We start from the raw sequence: 20954 nt of genomic DNA, 5'->3' as shown, positions 1-20954 counted from the left end.
AGCCACAGAGACAGCTGTTTATCAATAGCAAACTTCTCATCTACTTGCCCAAAGCTTCTGCAATTTGTAGCAGTTCAGTTATCCACAAGGATTTCACCTTATACCGGTCACTGACAAATGCATCCGAGGGAAACCAGTGTCTGCAAGTAACTATGGCTGGTGACTAACGATGACGGACCAGGCACCATACTTTTAATGCATTAAAGGTTGCCCTGAAAGACAATGCTGTTCTTACCTAGATCTCCCAGATAAACCAGACATCTGTGACATGCCATCTGTGCCCACTCCATCTCCTTCTCTGATGCAGACACAGGTTTCTTGCAGCCTACATGAGAAATATGAAATCACATACACCATTGGGTAAAGGCTGCTGGGAAAGACACACGAGCAGCTTACGCCTCTGCGTGAGACACCCAACATTTCACCGGATGAAAACAAAGACCACACAGTCAGACCACGCTATTGGTTGCTGTCTGTGGCATCTTAATAGACCAGCGCTGGTTCACTCCTGTTGTCAAAATGTGGAAAATAAATGTAGAAAATACATGTAGACACTGATGCTCACCCACTCCCCCTTCAGTTCCCTACTGATTAGGGGCAGTGCATCACTAACAGTCACTGAAATGACTGTCACTCAGATTTTGTCTACAAGGTATGCCACAGAGAGCTGGCTCCATTTGCACTCAGATGAGAGGACAAAGGCCAATTCCTGTCTACAAGCCATGTGATCATGTTAACATAGCATTGAGCACAAGCTAATAAGGCCTGTTGAGAGGCTGATTTTGTTAGCATGGCTAATGAGGCCTTTGGATAGGAGCCGACGCAAATCCCTGGAAGCCAGAACAAAGTCTGAGCGCACTTGCACCTGGCAGTAGCACACAATGTGGACGTACCCTCCCCGACATCGAAGATGGAAACAAACTCATTGTCTCAAGACTTAGATCCAGACTTAGGACTGGCCAACCAAAAAGAGAGGAAGAGAAGTAAAATGAGGAAAAATCAGGACAGCAAATCTGTGTGGTAGACAGGGCAGCTGCAGTCAATTAGGAAGAACTGCCTGTGGACAAAACTGCCTTTGTGTCCAGAGCAGGGCAACAAAGCTGGTGACAGGGCTGGAAGGCATGTTCTACAAGGAGCGGCTGAGGATTTGGGGCTTGTAAAGTCTGGAGAAAAGGAGGCTGAAGAGCAACCTCATCGCTCTCTACAGCTTCCTGAGGAGGGGAAGTGGAGAGGGAGGTGCTGATCTCTTCTCCCTGGGATACGGTGATAGGACGCATGGGATCAAGGTTCTGATCTAAGATCTAAGCTGCATCAAGGGAGGTTTAGATTAGACATTAGGAAGCATTTCTTTACCGAGAGGGTGGTCAAACACTGGAACAGGCTTCCTAGAGAGGTCGTCGATGCCCCAAGCCTGTCAGTGTTTAAGAGGCATTTGGAAAATGCCCTTAATAACATGCTTTAACTTTTGGTCAGCCCCGAATTGGTCAGGCAGTTGCACTAGATTATTGTTGTAGGTCTCTTCCAACTGAAATAGTCTGGTCTAGTCTATTCTGAACTTAGGGGAGAAAGAAAAAAAGAAAAGAAAAAAGCAGTTCAGGCAGTGGAAACTGTCAAAAGCAACAAGGGAAGGCTCCAGCCAGCTGATCTGAACTAACTTAAGCCATCAAACATGACTCAATTCCTGGGAGGGGCTGCTGCTGGCAAGATCTCCCCATCTCTCCATCAGCACCTTTTCCCCAGCCAGCGGGGCCACAGTGCAGCCAGAGATCAGGAGGCAAAGGCCACCGCATTCACCCTTCCTCTCCAGAGAGCATTTACAGCCACTGGGCAGACCAGTGGCATGGATTCAGTACAGGTTCAGTCTTCCTGTTGCCAAGGACTCCCGCCTTCTGGAGGAGAAAATTCCCTCAAGCAGGAATCCCAAAGGACAATTTTTTTTAAGACCAGTCCAGCCTGCAGTCTGAGTTGCTTCCCTCCTTTTAGTTTAAAAGACTGGAACTGAAATCTGGAGACTTAAGTGACCAGTGAGGAATAGCACCCACTTACTAACAGGCATTGTACGAGTTGCTCTATACAAATACGTGGCCTTCAAATCTGTGTCCACGTATACTATTGGGCCTATCCTCCCTTTCTTTTTTGCTTTGAAACTTCTTGCTCCCATTTATATAACCATCAAGCTGTGTCCGCCCTAAACTGTAGTTCATACGGGATTCTTACACAGCCATCTTTTCTGGAAATGCAAGGTTACATCTCTATCATCCAGTTACAGACTCATCTGCTGCATCCTTTTAATTAGAGAACCTAAACACATTAAGAAACCTGAATAAGGAGAGCCTTTCAAATGCAATCACGCACCACAGGGTACAAACCCATCTGGAATGCACATTTCAAGAATTTATTAATTGTGACTGAGATATGTTTCTCAAAGCAACAGTTGCCAGGGACATCTGCCTTTTAAACCGACATTTCAAAGCTGATCATGATACAATCATCTCCCAGAACCAAGAATAGGATACCAGCAACTAAAACATTCTATTGCTAAAGACATACTAACTTCTCTTATGCTGGTTTCTGCCATCCTCCCCCCTGGCAGCTTTAAGAATGTCAATTAAACCCTTGCTAATACAGTTCACCAAACATACAGAGGCTCTATTTCTCACCTGGACCCACCTGAACAGAAACATGTGCCTTGAGGCCACTGGGCACAGCAAATGTGAACTATTATAAGGTGATCAAGGATGTGAATGCATACGTAGCCTTGAGCTGTTTTTCAAGACTCTAAACACTCTTATTCTTCCTCCCCTAATAGGCAAGATACCTCAAATTACCCTGCTTCTAGGGGCATGCACAGAGGCAGTTACCTGAGACAGCTAACACGTTACAGGAGCTTCCTCATGTTCTAAGTTCAAGATTCAATAGCAGTTTCAAAGGTACACACTGTACAACTAGGAAGTAAGTGAAGGGAGCACAGATAAAAAGGGCATCAAGAGGAGGAACAATATCTTCCATCTAGTGAATAGGATCTCCTGACAGAAATCCCTTGATTTCAAGAACCTATTTCCCCAATGGCCCATGTGTCTACTTTAATTAAGCTTTTAAAAACATTCTGTACATCCAGAAGTGCTCTTCAATTTTCTATAAAAATCTGCCATCACCAAACACTTACTAAAGAATTTTCTTCCTCTTAGAAACCCTTCTTTCTTCCCTAGTTTAGTATTAAAAAAAACCCAACAAAACAGTACCATTGAAAAGAGAGCAGGACAGTCTGTTCTAAACAGTTAATTGGCTAATCAGAAAAAAAAAGAAAAAAGATAATCCCTTAAATGCTGAAACAAAGATGGACCAGCACAAGGGAAAGCCACCTGTCGGGGATTCTCGCGTCGCTCACAAGTCCAACACATCAAGCACCAACCTATTAGAGGGTCCGTTACGTGCGTCCAGTCAATACAGCACTGCAGCTCCAGCTGATAGTGAGACTGAATGTAGAGGAGAAGGTGCTGGTAAAATCCTATGCCAGCAACTAAGTGAGTCCGGTACGCACACTCCAGAGTGCTACGGCTGTGAATGTGCTGGAAGGAAGAAAAATGAGAATATGTTAATGCAGTCCAGGTAACATTTTAGGCTGGCCACTCAAGTTATACCAAGTACGAAGCAAGACAGCGTGCAGCTGAGCTGTAATTGGTTTTGTACAGTTCTGTACCTCCTCTTGCTCAACAATGTTGTATGTAATGGTATTTACTAAGGATCAGTATCAAGAGGGAGAAATACTTGCTGCAACAACAGATAAATAAAATCAAGATGTCTAGTTAGAGCACCTTAAATGCATTCAGAAAACCAGACCACCAGGAGAGAGTTCATGGAGAAAATACAATTATGAATACTGTATTTTCCAGCAGTCAACTCTAGTAAAAACAATCAAAGCCTCTTAAGACCATCATTCTACATGGAGATACATGTCCTTTGAAGATGGGAAGACAAAAATTAAGCATATTATGTTGAAATGTCCTCTGCAATGGCAGCTCTCTCAGCAGATCATTAAAGCTTACCTGCCCACAGCTAGACAAAAAGCATATGTCAGGTCAATAAGTACACTTCAGGAGTGCCTGGCTTCCTGCCCCTCTGTTCAGACCACAACTTCTCCAAGCAAATGAAGCTTTTAACTCGGTCTCACCCATTACACAGCCAGAGACTTTCTCATGCCAGAGCCAGATACCTGCCTTTTTATTTGTTTTAATGAGCTGGATAACTTCATAGTAAACTTTTCTCCAGAGTAGTTCTTCTGCTTTTCTTCCATAATCCACTGGATGCAAGAACATGAGCTTCACACACAGCTCACGCAGCCTGAGATAGACAGCAGAGAATTCACATTTAGCTATAGCAGCTTCAAATACAGCTGCCACGACATAAGCATGAAGAGGAAAATCTGAATTCATTACGATGGATGAGCTAGGCCATCTGGTGATGGTACAGCTCGTATCACTCCCCCACAAGAGCATCTGGAAAAGCTGTACACCTAACCAGTTACCTTGGCTCAGCTGGCCATCAGTAACTTCCTAAATTGCAGTAATGTCAAAAATTGTCTTGACAGCTTAAAAAATTAGGAAGAAAAATCATCCCTGCTAGGCATCCTCTGAACTTGATAAAAGATTTCACACACATATAAGAAGTTTCTTCACCACACAGGTTTTTTTTAAAGATAATTACAAGGCAGGCATTGGCCAACATGAAGACAACTTATTTGTATTACAACGACACCGAGGAAAGCCTCCAGCCATCGACTGTATGGTTAGGTGCTGTTCAAATACAGATCTGAAATCTAGCCTCTGCTTCAAAAACCTGGAGGGATTACAGGTCAACATGTGCACTAAAAATTAAACACACTGTGAAAGTGCAGATTCAAAACCTCCTCCACGTGTTGCTTCACATGTTTTTTATATTTGGCTGGGGAAAATCCAAGTGCCCTGCCCAACTTACTTGTTCCTCAAGCTGATGTTCTCTGGCTTGAACACTTCTTGATACGCCGCCTTATTACCAAGGATGAGATCCAATCGATGAACGGCCTCTACCACTGCTCTGCAACGCAACACAGAAAGAAGAGTTTCAGAATAGCAGGTTATCTGGGATTATTTCATCAGATCTGGGATGTCCGCACAGAACCATACTAGCCTAGTTAATCCCATTATTAGCAAGCTGCATTATACCACCACACCATATTTATTGATCTCCTTTCTGCACTCTATTTTAAAAAGCTTATGGAAAGAAGAAAAAAGCAGAGTAACATAAACTGTAATGATTTTGCCACAAATCAGCTGTTTACATCACCAGTTATCACTGCGTGTCTGGTCAAAAATGTCAATTATTTCTACAGTAGCAAAGTCAGAAATGTCTTTGGACATGTTAGCAACTTTTAACCTCAGCAATTAAATCACACTATACATAGACTCAGATTAATTTAAATGTCTTAAACTCTATAAATAAAAAATAGATTGATTTCTAACAATTACTGTTTTGATAGGGTAAGAGTCAAACATCCACTGATTCCTGTTTCCTTACCAACTTGTATATGAAAAAAGGCAACTCACATCATTCTCATTTGCCAAAACTTCCTGATCTTCGTTACAGTGATTCATTGATTAAAGCCCTTAAAGATCTTTCAGCAGAGGTATTTAAAACCAGCCTAAAATATCAAATTTGTTATAAGATTTTTCCCCTGAAAGACAGCTAAAAAAACAGACCAAGCAATCTCCAAACCTCTGAGTCATGCAAAAAAATACTTCTGTGAATCACTGCCCAAGACTCTCATCTTGGAGGAGGAATACTACACTGCGTGTAAAAATCTCAAGCACTTGAAAGTTTGTAGTTGTGAACAAATCAGACTACAATTCCAGAATGTTGCCGTGAAATAAACCCTGGGACTTACAGAAGCATTAGTGCTGACAGAAAGTACCCTCATCAATACCTCATGGACAGTTCGATAAAGCAAAAATCGACCAGCCATGTTAAACCCTTCCTACCGAGAGAGATCACCTCTAAACCTTTGCGTTTGTTAAGCCTGTATTTGAGGTCAATAAACTGACTCCTGAAATTAATTTTTCCTAGCTGTTGACTCTACGTGTTCCTCTTTAAGAAATAAGTCCTCCAAGCCATCCCCAGCCATTAGCTATCAAACTCCACAGGTACTTGTTCTCCCCCTCAACTTTACATCTAGCCATTCGCTTGCTCTAGTACCTTCACTGCTCCACCACTGAGCCTACCACACACGGAGAGCTGTTTGAACAAGAAGCTGAAGACAAGCAAGATATACTGTAAATACAGAACAAGACAGACCTGATCAGAGCAAACTTCTGCAAAGCAGAACAGTTAGATGCTGCTACTGGCCTGCTCCTCCTCCCCAAAGTCTCCATCGTCTGCAGAACACAAACTCCCTCGTCACGCTCACAGCACAACGCAATGACCAAGCTTTCTTTTTGCGCACGTGCACAAATGGTTGCCAGATTGAACGCAGGGCACTCACATGGCGCTTGCAAGCAAGAGCGAGCAAAACCATATGCTAAGGAGGTCGGCTGAAACCACCACCACTTCCTTGAAAACGACAGATATTACTGTAAAGTAACTGATGGTTTCATATACCAGCCCCTTACTAGCAAGGCAAATCTCCTTTCATAAACCCACCACACCAAAAGGAACCTCCCTGAAAAAAAACCCAGAACATTCAGGAGCTCAAAGAGAAAATGTCCCATCTCACGCTACGTCATGGGAAGTCTTTCATCCAAGGATAACCAGAAATCTCGTTTGTTTTCAGTAAACCACAGAACCCGGTAGAAGAAGTGTAGGGAGTAGGACTATCTTACACAATGGTCTGGGACATCAAAACATCACAGAGTTGAACCAACTTCTTAAATAATCATGAAGAAAACCAAGAACAGACTAAGAATCACACACAAAATCTGCTACTAAACTTGATATCCACAGCTGCTTCTGCTCACTAGCATCTTTCTCACATGGCCTGAAGGTCCTTTGCAAACTCTAACAACCTGATACCCTCAACTGCAAGTATGGCAAGTGAGTAAAACGCTTTTTGGTTTACAGGTAAAAGGCAGTAAGTATGGAAGCATTCCAAGCTTCGTCCAAGCTCACAGCACATCGAGGGGGACAGGACACCAACAAGCCCACCACACTTGTTTAGTTTCCCCAAAACAGATGTCCACAAAGCGGCAGACAATAAACATATCCTTACTACAACGTGTGACTAACGTCCTGCCACCGTACTTCTCAAAGACCCTCTGCAGTGAGTGCTGCAGCAGGAAACAGTGCGGCTCACAGGGAACTGATTTGTTTGCTATGCAGAAGGATGACCAGAAGAAAGAGGAACTGCTGATTCATTTGATTCCTAGGGAGAAGTATAGGAAAACTACGATCCTCTATTCCCGAAATAGGCAGTCTCTACATCTTCAAGAGCTGTAAAAATGCGTTCACTATGCACTGAATCGGCAGCTGCTGCGTGTATAATACAAGCTCATGTGTCACTGACACCTCAAGGTGGGAAATGATTTCACAGTGACTGCAAGCAGTCGACACCTGCATCCAAGGACACGGTCAGCCCTTAGGGTGGGATGTCATATGTGCAGGTGTGAACCCGTGTGTCCAAATCCTCACATGCAAGTTAACTGTGTTCAAAGGCTCAACTGACTCGTTCTCTTGTCACTTATTCAATTCAGATTCCTTTATGGGCACATGATCCAGGTTCTCTCACTGCTCAGTAGCTCACATGCCAAACAGGCCTCTATTTTTTTTTAATATCTAAAAAAAAAAAAAAGGTCACTAAACCTCATCTAAGAATCCTCCTGAGTTCAGCAGTGACAGAGATGCATCTTGATAGTGTGCAGCATGACACCCATGAAATGACAGGAATTATTCAAAAAACAGTTGCCAGAACCTCCTTTCCAAGTTGCAAGCAGACAGACGGCTATCTGGCTGCCAACAGTATCAGTGGATAAGAAATGTGAGCAAGCAACTGCCCAAATGTGAAGTATACAAAAGTTTCCTTCCAGGGACTGTCTGAGCAGGGACAGTCAGGGACGGGCACGGGAAGACACTGGTTGCTTCTGCTACTTTTTATGGGTTCGTAAAGAAACGGAGAGTTGGTGGCCTGAAAGCAGTAAGGTTTATCTTTTAGGATGTGGGTTCCTGAGCTGTAAGGCAGAAGGCAGACCCCACGCTAAAATGTCTTCTTATCAGCACGAGCTCCATGGTGCTGCTGGAAGAGGTGAAGGCAGGAGTGAAGAAGAATCTCTGACAGCCAGTGATGACCTGCAAGGATCCTATGTCCACAGCAGTGAGGAAAGGGGACGCAGCGAGGACAAAAAAGTATAGGAGCCAACCTCACTTCAAAAATGTTAGGAAACATCACCACAGACCACGCACTGATTAAAATGCAATTTAGCATTTGTGCCTTGGGTGGCTTGAGACCACGGGCTGTATTCTACCTAGCAGTTAAGAGGCCAAATTTTGTCCCAGTACCCGTTTTTATACCTGCTGGGTTTAAACGTTGCTTTCAGACAGCACATCAGAACCAGAGAGGAGGCAAATCAGATGCCAGTCTATTAAAAGAATCAAGTACAGCACATCATGCCAGGCAGGGTGGAAATGGTCCAACATGAAGTCCTCTTCAGCAACGCAGACACCAATCTATCACTTTCCTTCTGTGCCATTAACATTCTGGGATGGGGCAAGACAGCAGGGAGAATTATTTGTCCTCTCTATATTTCTTTATTTAATACATTACTAAGAGCCCCAGTCTCTGAGGAATAAGACATTTCTCAGGGAAAAGAACTGCAGCCATTCATTTGTATTCTGGCGTGTGTCAGTACACAAATAATACTGCCCAGAACAAGGCTGGCAGACAAGAATAGTAACGCAAAGCCAATGAGCTAATGATTTCCCAGAATCCAGAGAAGAAATCTGTAAAATAAATCTGGTCAACCTACGCTAAAATATACATTGTAGAACAGCACCCAGGACAATCCAGTTGCCACATTCTGAAGTGAAATTTGGGGACTATCAATCCAGGAAGAGTTAAACGGAAAAGATGAAAGACCATCCTACGAACAGTGATGGACAACCTCATCTCCAAAAGGACGCTCCGATGGCCAACGTACTTGCCAAGGACTGTGGAGACCTGAGCTCAATTCCCACTGCTCTCACAAGCAGATACAAAGCTGATCCCATGTGAGCACAGTTTGTAGCTGGGGACTGTGACATTCAAACACCTGGGATTCAAATGCACTGTTTCATCCGATGGCCGAAAGTTTCTAGAGACAGTCATCACACAAAGTATGACGTGCTTCTTAGAGGACTGGAAGTTACCGCTTCATCTAACTGCGCTTCAGGTTGAAATAGAGAAGAACTGACAAGAGACTGTTAAGGTATAAATCTTGCAAAAGAGAGCTATCAGGTAAAAAAAATTTGTGGCCGCTGCAGATATTATAAATCCTAGACTAAAATCACAATATTTACTTCCAGCTAAAAGAAGAGCCATCTTTACAGGAGTGTGGTTTTCTTTTCCTGCTCTAAAAATGTTATAAAGCAACCGCACACCTTATTCTGCCATAAAAATTTAAACAGAAAACAACCGCTTCCTTGCCTTGATGACCGATCCCACGTGTGGTCAAGGGACATTCACTCGTGAGCTCCAGTGGCACCGTGAGGTACCGCTTGTCAGGTGAGCTAAGCAGCATACGCATTCCTGGTCCACTGTGACCACAAAATAAAACACATCTTAAACCATGAAGGTGGTTTAAACAAAACGCATTCTCTTTTGCAAGCACTCATCCTCTCCACGGCTGTCCACTGCATCTCAGGTAGCAGTGGGCAAGGTGTTACGCTGCACGAGTTCAAATACTAGATGTGGGAAGCCACCCCTAAGATCAAATGGGGTTATCTCAATGTGACAGCAGATAGAGAGCTCCACAGCCCTGGAGGCGCTTCTAGCACGACAACGCAGCCCAGACAACGCAGCCCACACCTCGGGTAATCCAAGCTATTGTGTTTTACCACTGACCCTGCAATAAGAAAGAGAAATGCACCTAATATAACTTCAAAGTGCAGGGGATGTGCTTGTACAAAGCACATCGCGGAAACAAGCAAACCCTAGTAACTACCGCTCAAACCTGCTATTACTGCTTTGGACTTCTGGGCAAGGATCTTGCCAGATTTCTCAGACAGAGGCTCGCCTCGCCCTGTTTTAGAGGAGGGCGGCGAGGTTCCACGAGATGAAAGGACATGTCCAATCTCACTGAGCAAGTCAGCAAGACAAAAAGAAAATGGACCCCGACATAAAATCCATCTTTCGCCTTCATCATTTTGCTCGTCTTCGAAACCACACTGTTGCTGCTGAAACTCCGCTATGAATCTGCTTTTCTGATGGAGAAACTGAGACAGAAGGTGACAACTTCTGGGCCACACTCACAAAACAAGTCATCAGCAGAGCAGAGGCCAGGCACCTCAGTGCTGACTGCACGGCACCTCATCCTTGCTCAGTTGAGCTGACCAAGACCATCCTTATTTCCCAGCTCTTGTCTTCTGACGCTGTTTCCAATGCACAGTGCAGGGATGTAAGCGAGAGTGGAGTCCCAGGGAGTGTTTTATTGGGAAGATCTGCAGCTAGAGCAGTCTTGCCCTCCATACAGCAGGAAAGTGCCTTGGCTCAAGCTCCTGCTCGTCACACCCTCTCCTCCAGCACTTCCCATGTAATCCCTATCTACTGCCAATAGCAGGGACCCACTCTCCAGCCCCTCTCTCCCTGGATGCCCCCCATATCTTGTCCTTATCCCACTGCATCCCCACACCTCCTTCCCCCTCAGCCCCTGTCATCTCCTACCCCACCTCCCTGAATCACACAAAACTCCATCCCCCATATCCTGACCCATCTCCCTTGGTGCCCCATGCCCTCTTTCCCCTATAGAATCATAGAATCTTTAAGGTTGGAAAAGACCTCTAAGATCATCATGTCCAACCCTGATCCTCTTCTTACCCTCCCACCCGCCTTCTCCCCCCCATCTTGCCTGGATCCCCCACAGCTCCTTCCCTCACCACCCTTTGTTTTGACTCGTCTCCCTTGACCCCTCATACCTCTTTTTCAGCAGTGCCGCCCCCCACTCCATGTATTGCTCATCTCCTCTGGATCCCACACAACCCCCTTCCCTCTAGTCTTCCCTAAATTTCCCCCTTCTCCTTTCCCTTAACACTCTTCCCCTAGATCCCCCCCAGTTTTCTTGACCTCATTTTCTCCTAAATCCCACCGTCTCCTTCCCCTGTCTCTCCTGAATATCCCTCCAATCCCCCTCACCCTGGTTTCCCCCAATGCCCCCTGCATTCCTCCCCTCTCCAGGTTCCCCTGGATCCCCCTCCCATCCCTTCCCCGCCTGTTAATCCCCAGTCTTCCCTCAATTCTGCCGTCTCCTTCCCCACCCCCCCTAAATCTTCCCTGACTACTTCCCCCCTCTCCTTCCCTTCAGTCCTCCCTAAATCCCCCCAATCCCCTTCGCCTCGGTACTCCCCAATCTCCTCCGGGTCCCTCGCCCCTCCAGTCCCCTTCACCCTTGTCATCCCCAATCTCCTCTGGATCCTCCCCGTCTCCCTTCTTCCCTCCTGGTCTCCCCACGCTCCCCCGCCCCGGGGCCCCCCTCAGTCTCCCCCGGATCGCCCCCCACCCCCTCCGCGCCGGCCCTCCCCGGACCCCGCCCCATCCCCTTTCTTCCCTCTGGTCCCCCTAGACCCCCTCACCTCCTTTCCCCGGCCCCCTCATCTCCCCCGACCCCCCTCACCTCCCCCCCGGTCCCTCATCCTTCCCCCCCGCCTTCCCCTCCCCCGATGCCCCTCTCCTCACCGGTACAGCCGCTTGGTGTGCAGCACCTTGGCCTCCGGCTCGCCGCTCTCGCCGGTGGCCCCGCCGCCCTGGCTCATGGCGCCTGGCGAGGGCAAGGCCCGGCCCGCCCGGGCGCGGCCCACCCGCTCCCCTCAGCACCGGCCGCGCCGCCCCTCCGCTCCCCGCCGCCGCCCCCGGCCCCGCTCGGGCGCCATGGCTGTGCGGCTGCCCCCTGCCCCGCGCCGCTCTCGCGAGACGTGCCGCGAGACCGCCGAGCGGCGGGCAAACATGGCGGCGGCGGGACTGGCCTCACCTCGCGAGAGTTTAGCCTCTCGCCGCACCAGCACTTACTGCTGGCAACATGGCGGCTGCGCGGCGTCATCTCGCGAGCGTCCCCCCCCCCCCCCCATTCCACGCGCGGCTGCCGCATTTGCCAGCACTTACTGCTGGCAACATGGCGGCCGCGCCGGCGTCAGTTAACGAGCTTTATTGGTCTCCCTGCGCGCCGGACAAGGGTCAGCGGCGCCGGTAGCCGGTTCCTCCCGAGGCCCTGGTGGGCCTTCCCGATGGCTGCCCCGCGCCACGGGCTGGCAGGAGCTGCGGGGCCAGGCCGCCCTCTGCCTTGGCCACTCAGGGCCACCGGCACCCCTGAGGACTCAAACAGGGACCACCCTCCATCGTGCTGGGGGGCACAAGCGGCCCGGCTGGACAGAATGGCGGGAGCAGTCCCTCCCTCAGGCCGGGGGTCCCTCTGTGCCACCGCCTAGTACGAATTTCGGGTGCTGCTGGCTGGGGCAGGGGCTCCCCAGGGCCCCCCCGTCCCTTCACCCCCTCAGTGAGGCCGTGGGTCTCGGGAACAGCCCAGACAGGGAGCCAGGCTGGGCCAGTCCCTGCCATGGCAGACAAGCACCGGGGCTTCTCCTTCTCTACCGGGCCCTGGCCCTGCTGCCCGCACCCTTGTGCTTCACCCTACGTGATGGCCGCCCCACGCCACGGAGCGGGACGTCCCCAGGCACGCGATGGCCGAGGGGCCGCTTGCGGGCTCAGCGCCGCGTCGGGCGAGGCTGCTGCGCCTGCCCCTTCGGCCCAGCCCCACCTGAGCTGGTTAAACAGGTTTTGGAGTCCAGACGGTGGAGAGACCGCGGAAGCGTTTCGCAGGCTCCCGGCACAGCCGCCACCGCCGCACGTCCCCCGGCCCTGTGGCCCCCCACTTCTCTCCAAGTAAGTCTCGCAGCGATGGGAGCCCGGTGCCAGGTTCCTCCGGCGTCCCACGGGGCAACGAGCGAGCGGGGCAGGCAGAGGGGAGACGGAGGTGTGCGAGGCACTGGAAGCTGCTTTAGCCATACTGCCTTGTGTGGGCCTCAGGTGAAGCCCTGCACTGCTCGGTGCCTCAGTTTCCCCATGCCTGTGGCAAGGCCAGGGCTCTTTCTGGGGTGCAGGGGTGAATGTGCCCAGAAGGGGGATATAGATATATATATAGATATATATATATTATTTTATTTTTCATTGCAGGAGGCTCCTATGCCCCCAGTCAGCAACACCTGGGATGGGCTAAGAGACAGGGATTCCCTGATAAGACAGGAAAAACGTGAGATTTCTGCCTGGATCTCCTGCTCCCCCATAACAAGTGGCACCCGGCAGCCTCCTGTGCCCACCCCAGATCGGTCTCAGCCACAAGAGGCAGCAAATCTGCTTCATCCTGGGTTTAGCAGTGGTTCCTAGATGTGGCCTGGCCATCTCTCCCCAAGTTTCAGGGCTTGGTTGATGCTGGCACAGGACAGAGCCACAGGTAGAGCCAGTTGCATCGGCCAGGCAGTGTCCAGCTCCCCTGAGTCACAAGTCTCGTGCCCAGCCAGAAACCCTGGGACATTTCGCCAGGTGGGGAAGCAATTCCCAGGCTGCCCCAATTTTGCAGCCAGACCTGCACACCCGGGGCTCACCAGGCTCCCAGCTCTGGGCTACGTGCCCACGCACATGGTAAGACGTGCCCTGATCCCGCTGCCATGGGCTGCGAGCACTGGCAGGACGTGAGAACGTGGGGACACCGGGCTCTGCTTTCTCCTAATAGTGGAAGGGCAGGAGGGTGATGGGGACTCCAGGGGTGGTGGCTGTGTGCATGACCCCAAACTTCTCATTTCTGCTGGTTTTTTGTCTGTCTCCTTTCTCCCGGTGCAGGGTGAAAACAGAAGGGATGGGATCCTAGTCCCCTCTTGACACCTCAAAACATAGGAGAGTTTCTTGCCAGTCCTCAGCGGTGCTGAGCCGGCCACTCTCATGGCTGTTGCCGACCCCATCCTGCCCCCCGAGGAGGTGGCTTTGCTGGAGCTGGGGAAGGTGGCCCTGGCTGCCCCCCTGGACAAGGTGCCACCAGCCCCGGATGAACACCCAGGGGACCCTGATGCCACTCTGCCATGGGACCACCAGCACAGCACCCAGGGCCAGCTGGAGCCCGTGGAGACGAAGAGGCGCTCAAGTCCTGAAGGGGGCCGCGAAGACCCTGAGGAGGCTGCTCTCACCTGCCCCCAAGCTGAGGCCGAAGATGAGGAAGCCCCAGGGTTGCCCGTGATGGCGGCCCACGTCTTTGTGCCCATCGACCCCCAGTGCATTGAGCGGACACCCAGCAAGCAGAAGCAACCTGCCCCATGGCCCCAGGAGGAGGGCAAGGGGGGCTACATCCCCCCCAGCGACAGACCCGACAGCCTCCGCCAGAAGCATGTCTTCCTTCCCATCGGCGCCTCACGCTACAGGGACCCGCTGGGCTTTGAGGGGCGAGTGGCCAAGCCACCGACCAAGGAGCCGCGGTGCCCGTGCGCCAGGGACTGCGGCGCCGGCAACCTCAAAGCCGTGGCCTCGGTGGCGGGGGCCCTGCTCCTGTGCCCCTGCCTCATCTACGGGGCCTACGTCTTCCTGCCTTTTGATGCCCCGCCGCTGCCCACTGTCAGCACCCGCCTGGTCTACACGCTCCGCTGTGCCGCCTTTGCCACGCTCCCCATCGTTCTGGGTGAGCCATGGGTCGGTGTACAAAGCCCTTCGCCCCCCACCGCTGGGCTGCATTAGCCCCGGGGCAGCGGGGGCTGTGGGGCGCGATGAGCAGAGCCAGGGCTGAGCTCTTTGCAGCTCCGTTGCTCCCACCAGGAGCAGCAGAGTGAGTTGTCCTACCCTCTTCCCACCCCATCGCATCTCTCTGGTCCTGCCCCAGCCCTTTGTTCCCAATGCAGTTTCACTGGGCACCTGCTCAGCTCCTCTCTCTGCCCCCCCCAGGCATGATCGTCAGCGGCATCTCCCGCCTCTGCTCCTCCGCACTGGAGCCCTTCGGGGATCTGCAGCGGGAGGTGGAGATCCACCGCACCTACGTCTCCCAGTCCGTCCATCTCTTCATCCTCTACTTCTTCAACATGGCTGTGCTGGCAACCTACCTCCCACAGGAGGTCCTCAAGCTCATCCCCCTGCTCACGGGGCTTTTCGCCATCTCCCGGTAAGTGGCTCCTTTACCTTTTACCCGAGCTGTGGCAGTGCCCAGGGTGCAAACGGGGGCTGTCGGTGCTGGCAAACACCACGCCTCGGTGCAAACTCCCATTCCAGCAGTGCCTCACCTGGCCAACGACATCCAGGAACGCTGGCACAGGGGAAGGGTTGCTCCATCCCTCAGCCTGCTTCCCGCAATGGCCGTGCCTGGTGAACCCTCGCTGGGGTCAGAACCCCTGCGCGAAGCTGGGTGCTGGCCCCAGGGCATCGCCCTCGCTGAGCTCGCACCTCTCTGTCCTCTCCAGGTTGATTTACTGGCTGTCATATGCCATCGGACGCTCCTTCCGTGCTTTCGGCTTCAGCATGACCTTCCTGCCCCTCCTGGCCATGCTGCTCTGGAACCTTTACAGCATGTTTGTCCTGGAGCCTGAAAACCTCCTTGCTGTGGCAGCGCCAAAGCCCGAGGACCGCTCCAAGGACACTGGGACCAAACTCCGGTACTGGGGGTGAGGGAGGCCCCTGGGAGATGGGGTGCCTGGACACAGCGGCGCAGAGGGGCTCAGCCCTCCTCACTGCCCTGCCTTGTGAGCCCTGAAGGTGGAGGCAGATCTGGCCGGGCCCCTGCTCCCTGCCCGGACCCCTGCTCCCTGCCCGGACCCGGCAAGGTTTTGCGCCCGGGGTTGATAGAGCTAAGCTGGAAATCCCTCTGCACTGGGAGTTTCCTGCAGGAGGGTGAACAGGGCCCAGAGCAAGACCCAGTGAGCCCATGAGGATGGGTTGGGGTTTGCCTAACCTCCCGCTGGAGCTGGCTTTGCTCAATAAAGCCCTTCACCAAGTGGCTCTGTGGCTGGTTTGGGGACGGTGGGTTAAATTCCCCTAGGAATTGCTGCTGCCAGGACTTGTAGCTTCGCCCATGGAATGCCATCATCCAGCCCCAAAATGATATTTCCGAGAGGGGAAAAAATGTTTCCCCAAACCATCCGTCTCCCAGCGCTGCAGTAGCACCCCAGCCCTGCATCCTGCTTCTGGGTCCCTGCAATGGCAGCGTGGTCAGTCCTGCCCAGCTTGTCCTTCCTCCTCTTCCTCCTGGTGGAGGTTCAGCACCTCGTTCACAAACCTGTCAACCAGGAAGGAGGGAAGGAGCCCTGCCCCAGGGAGGGATGCGGGGAGAAGCTGGGAAGAAGCTGGGATGGGTGAGATGGCACCAGGCTTGCCACTGCCTAGGGCTGGGGATGGCCGATGCGCCCCAGGATGCGTACCCAGCCTGCGCCCCTCAGAGCACCAGGCCCCACCTTGGAGTCCTTTGCAGACACAAAGGGACCTCTGGGAGTCCAGCCCCACGCAAGTCTGACTGGCTCAGTTCTCTGATTCTCAGGCGTAACCCCAAAACAGTTAAAAATCCACCAAAGAAAGGGAAACCGCCCCCCATCCCTAGGTCTGCCAAGTGTTTGGCTTGTCCAGCCTCCCATCCCTGAACGCCGTATCATGGGAGCAGCTCACCCGCTGCAGCCCAGCCCAGTCAGAGAACGGGAACAGCCCGACTCTTCCAATGCACATCGCAGCAGGGATACGGCCCGCGGCCCGAGTTTACGCTGACCCCGCGGCTCACAAGCAAAACCAGCCCAGAGCACCACACGCTGCTGTGGGGCACAAGTCAATCCAGGGGCAGGGAGCCTCCCTCTTCTCAGAGGTGTGTTTTGGTACCTTGGCTCCTGCTGAGTTCCAGCACCCTTTAATTCCTGCAAGGCCCAAGAGCTGCTCTCCTCGTGCTCGCCTGCAGTGTAGTGTTTCCACAGGAAACCGCTCTTAGAAATCCACTTTATTTGGTCAAAGACAAATCCATGATGGAGAACACAAAAACCCAGCACACCCCCAAGAGACGCAGCGCGTCTGGAAACACCAAGCAGCCACAGACCACGCTTGCCCCGTGGCTTTGAGCACCTGGATAGCATCTCCAAGCCATCCCTGCAGAACCAAGGGCTGCAGTTAACTGAGAAAAAATCTTGATCAGCTCTTCATGGGCTGACAGGACGTACCTGAGCTCAAGCAGCTGATGCAAAGCAGCACTGGCTTTCCCTCTTGTACCAGCAGCCCTCACTGAGGCCAGCACAGCAAAAAGTGCCTCTTGGGGACTGAGGAGTCCGTGAGCCCCATCTGGGTTAGGGGGGCTGTTCTGGGATGCCCCCAGCACAGCGAGAAGCAGCAAGGCACCCTGGCAGGAGCAGTACTGGTCCCCCAGCCCCGTCCTCCACCCCTGCTCCTGGGTTGGAGCCACCCAAGCAACCCTGGAGCGCTCTGGAAGTGGCACAGGACAGGGCACAGCCGGTCCCAGCTGTTGCCTGGCTGCAGACAGAACAACAGTGGTTTTATCCCTTGGGAGAAGGAGGATCTTTCTGCAGCTCAAGGCAACCCTGATCAACTTCCCCCAGTCACTTCCCTTGGCTGGATGGATCAGGAAAAAAAACAGAGGAAGAAGTGTAATCAGATGCAGGATCTGGGCAGTAGAAGGGAGCAGGACAGACGGACAGGCGATGTGGACAACTGGTGCGAATGTTGCCCTGGTGCCCTCTGAGCCTGGACTGCAGGGACGGAGGGGAGGACAGAGAGGAGCTTGCAGGCATTGGAGCCCCTGCAGCAGCCACAGTCGTTTCCTGGCTACAAGAAGGATCCTGGGGTCTCTCCAGGGACCGTCCCGCTCAGTTGATGGGCTCATACTCGGAGTAGCGTTTCCTCTGGACAAAGAGAACCACACAGCTGCCCACCAGGAGCATCACCATGGGGGTACCCAGAGCCACGGCCATGATGGAGATGACGAGCGGGGAGAAGGTGTCCTCAGGGGGCTGCCCGAAGCCCAGCAGCACCGACCTGCAGGAGAGGATGAGACAAGTCAGCAATGGAGATGGGGATCAGCTGTGTCCCACAGGTGGAATATCTGGGGCTTTCAACCCCAATAGGGTCAGATCAAGATTCCTTGGCAGGATTGGGTCTCCCAGACTGGGCGAGGGAACGCATCAATAAACTGCAAAACTCCTTGCTACAGGATCATAGGAAAACACAGACTTTTGTCCGTGTTTGAAAAGAGACAGTTATGAAACAGAGAAACCCTCTAACCTAGCAGTTCCCCATACGGCAAGTTATTCGTGGCTGGGAGAGCATCATTTCATGCACAACGGACGCCACTCACCAGCTAAGGTAGCGCTTCTCCTGGTAAACCTTTCCGTCCTCTCCCCCAAAAGAGATATTGATGGCGCTGATGGTGTAGGTGCTGCCTACACCCTCCCCAAAGTACGCGTGGACAATGCTGGACATGGGCAGGGTCCAGTTGGCTGCTTGCAGGCCGTGAGACCGGCACTGGATGCTGTCCTCGCGCCTGGGGGTCTGGGAGCCGTAGGCTGTTGCCTTCCACTGCAGGAAGCTGAGCGTGGAGCTGCCATTTTGGGACTGGGCTACCAGGGAGAGCGTCTGGTGGAGGGAGAGCGACGGGCAGTGAAGTGAGGGCAGGAGATGGTCTTCATGCCAGGGTGAGCCATAGCAGGGAGCCACAGGTCGCCCGGGCTGCTTGCCCCAGATCCCACTCACCCTTGTTCCCACAGCGGGGGACGTCCCCGAGCCCAGCGCTCACCCCACGCTCACCTCAAAGATGGTGGGAGTGTACTCATCATCGATGGAGCGTGCTGAGCGCAGCTTCTGCACCACCCCCGTCTCCTCCACTGTGGCCACCTCCAGTGCAAATCGGGAGCTGTTGCCCCGCGGAGCCACCCCAGCCAGGACAAACTCCACTTTAGAGCTGTCTGCGGTGTGCAGGAGGCTGGGCAGGGGCCCGTCACGGCCGTTGGCCTCGTAGGCTGTCACCTGCAGAGGACACAGGTCAGAGGGACAGCGTGATCACTGGATGGGACACCAAGGGGCAACGTTCCCTCTCTAGAAGGTGCTTTGGACGGGATATTCACTGTGTTCTCCCTACAGCGTCCCAGCGCAGCTATACCCCCTCTCTGCCCACGTGGACTTACTCGAAACGCCAGGCTGCCGTTGGAGAAGCTGCCGCTGGGGCCAGTGGCTGGGATGCCCGTGAACTCGGCCGTCAGGGCCGTGTGGTTCAGGGTGCGATTGATGCTGTCCCAGGAAAAGTCAGACAGGTCGTACGTGGGGTAGAAGAGCTCTTCCAGCGTTTTGGCCTCGCTGTATTCAAACACCTAGGGAGAAGGAAGGGGAGAGGGGCTGGGAGACACCAGTGGGTGCTGTGGACACCACTGCTTTGTGCGATGGTCCAGGGGTTCTGCGCAGCACGCTGCTGCTGCCACCAGGGAGAGGAAGGAGACCAAAACACAGCTGCCTTGGCCAAACATCTCAGGGCATCGCCACAGCTCAAGCCAGAGACAATCAGGGAAGGACACACAAGGGGCCATTTCACTGCAGCCAGGAAAGCTGCCGAGCGAGCTGCTCTGCCCCAAGCAACTTCCTACGCCCCCTCCACCGTGGGGCAGCTCTCCTGGAGCAGGGCCACCTTCCTCAGCAGTACCTTGGTGAACACAACAGCAGTGGAGTAGACAACGCTGCCGGGAGGGTCGATCCAGATGGCGCCCGCAGGAGCGGGCGAGAGCAGCTGGGTCCAGTTGACGCGCAGGGTGCTGCTCCTGCTCGCCGAAGCCACCAGCAGCACTGCGGGGGCCCCAATGCTGCTCCAGACGTAGTGCAGGGTGTCACTGGGCCCCACCGCCCGCACGTGAAGCAGGTTGACGGAGGAGTTGTTCCAGCCAGGGTTGTACTGCATCGACACCTGCAGAGGAAGGAGAGGTCTCAGGGGGACTCGGCCCTACCCAGCGCAGGACAATTCCAAACGCATCGCTTCCTGGTTAGACCAGGGCACGTGAGCTGCCTCGTCTTCCCTGTGAGCTTTGCAGGCGATGAAGCCCTGCCACGGCCAGAGTGTTGCTAAACAAGCTTGGTCAGCATTTCTCATCCGGCTGTTTCGGAACAGCTTTCCGGCAGCGAGCCACATCCCTGCCCGCAGCTGCGGTGCTCTCACCAGATCAGGGCACAGCGGGGAGACAGGGACGGAGACAGAGACGGGTGGCACCGGGACGTGTGGCCGCAGGACAGGGGTTAGCAGCGCAGGGTCCCCAGACACGGGGGACCCACAGCGTCCTGCGCGGGAGGACGGAGGGAGGGGCAGGTTCCCTCCAACTCCGGCCTGAACCCCGGGGATGGGGTTTGCGTGGCGCGGGGCAGGGAGACCCGAGGAAGCCCCTCTCCTCCCCAGAGCCCGCACCTTTGGACCGCAGTTATCGGCATCGCCGGGGTCGGGCGGGATCTCGGGGGGGGGCCCTAGCTCCGAACAGGATCAGACCCCCCGCCCCCCCCCGGGCGCTCTGCGGGGGGAAGCTCCCGGTCCCACACATGGGTCACAACGCGGAGGGAGCGTGACGAGCCCCAGACCAGAGGCTGGAAGACCGCGGCAGCCGCTCCGAGCCCCGGTGTCCCCCGCTACCGGCCGTCACGTCCCAGCCCCGCTCACCTGCCGGCCGCCCTCAGCCCCGGCCCCGCCGCCCGCCGCCAGCAGCAGCAGCAGCGGCAGCGCCGCCGCCATGGTGCGAGCCCGCCGTCACGTGACCGCGCAGAGCCC

General features: G+C 53.2%; 3 protein-coding genes across 5 annotated transcripts in view; 1 reads left to right on the top strand and 2 right to left on the bottom strand.

Annotated features, from left to right (window-relative positions):
* Window positions 1-12049, bottom strand: part of SMG5 (SMG5 nonsense mediated mRNA decay factor) — a 32862-nt gene extending 20813 nt beyond the window's left edge. For 2 of the 3 annotated variants that reach the window (XR_008574360.1, XM_054806259.1), the window contains exons 1-5: window positions 11888-12048; window positions 4975-5073; window positions 4218-4341; window positions 3413-3569; window positions 236-325 (exon numbers count right to left, since the gene is read on the bottom strand). Coding sequence is in view for 2 of the 3 variants with exons in the window: in XM_054806259.1 (XP_054662234.1) it covers window positions 236-325; window positions 3413-3569; window positions 4218-4341; window positions 4975-5073; window positions 11888-11964 (547 nt within the window). In the remaining variant the exon portion in view is untranslated. Of the gene's footprint in view, window positions 1-235; window positions 326-3412; window positions 3570-4217; window positions 4342-4974; window positions 5074-11887 lie in introns of all 3 variants that reach the window. The other variant, XM_054806261.1, reaches the window with a different exon arrangement.
* Window positions 12050-12348: 299 nt separating this feature from the next.
* On the top strand, window positions 12349-16168 carry TMEM79 (transmembrane protein 79). The gene is made up of 4 exons (XM_054806226.1): window positions 12349-13087; window positions 14042-14867; window positions 15128-15341; window positions 15637-16168. Exons 2-4 carry the CDS (start codon window positions 14141-14143, stop codon window positions 15839-15841), a joined length of 1146 nt encoding a protein of 381 aa, XP_054662201.1. The 5' UTR covers window positions 12349-13087; window positions 14042-14140; the 3' UTR covers window positions 15842-16168.
* Window positions 16169-17135: 967 nt separating this feature from the next.
* On the bottom strand, window positions 17136-20933 carry GLMP (glycosylated lysosomal membrane protein). Its single transcript, XM_054806287.1, has 6 exons — window positions 20847-20933; window positions 19851-20108; window positions 19342-19524; window positions 18965-19183; window positions 18516-18793; window positions 17136-18196 (listed from the first exon to the last, which is right to left on the bottom strand). The coding sequence occupies exons 1-6, from the start codon at window positions 20916-20918 to the stop codon at window positions 18028-18030; spliced, it is 1179 nt and encodes a 392-aa protein (XP_054662262.1). The 5' UTR covers window positions 20919-20933; the 3' UTR covers window positions 17136-18027.
* Window positions 20934-20954: the final 21 nt, after the last annotated feature.

Source organism: Grus americana, chromosome 29 (genome assembly GCF_028858705.1).
Source record: "Grus americana isolate bGruAme1 chromosome 29, bGruAme1.mat, whole genome shotgun sequence".
Classification (NCBI taxonomy): domain Eukaryota; kingdom Metazoa; phylum Chordata; class Aves; order Gruiformes; family Gruidae; genus Grus; species Grus americana.
This window is presented reverse-complemented; position numbering and strand designations above follow the sequence as displayed.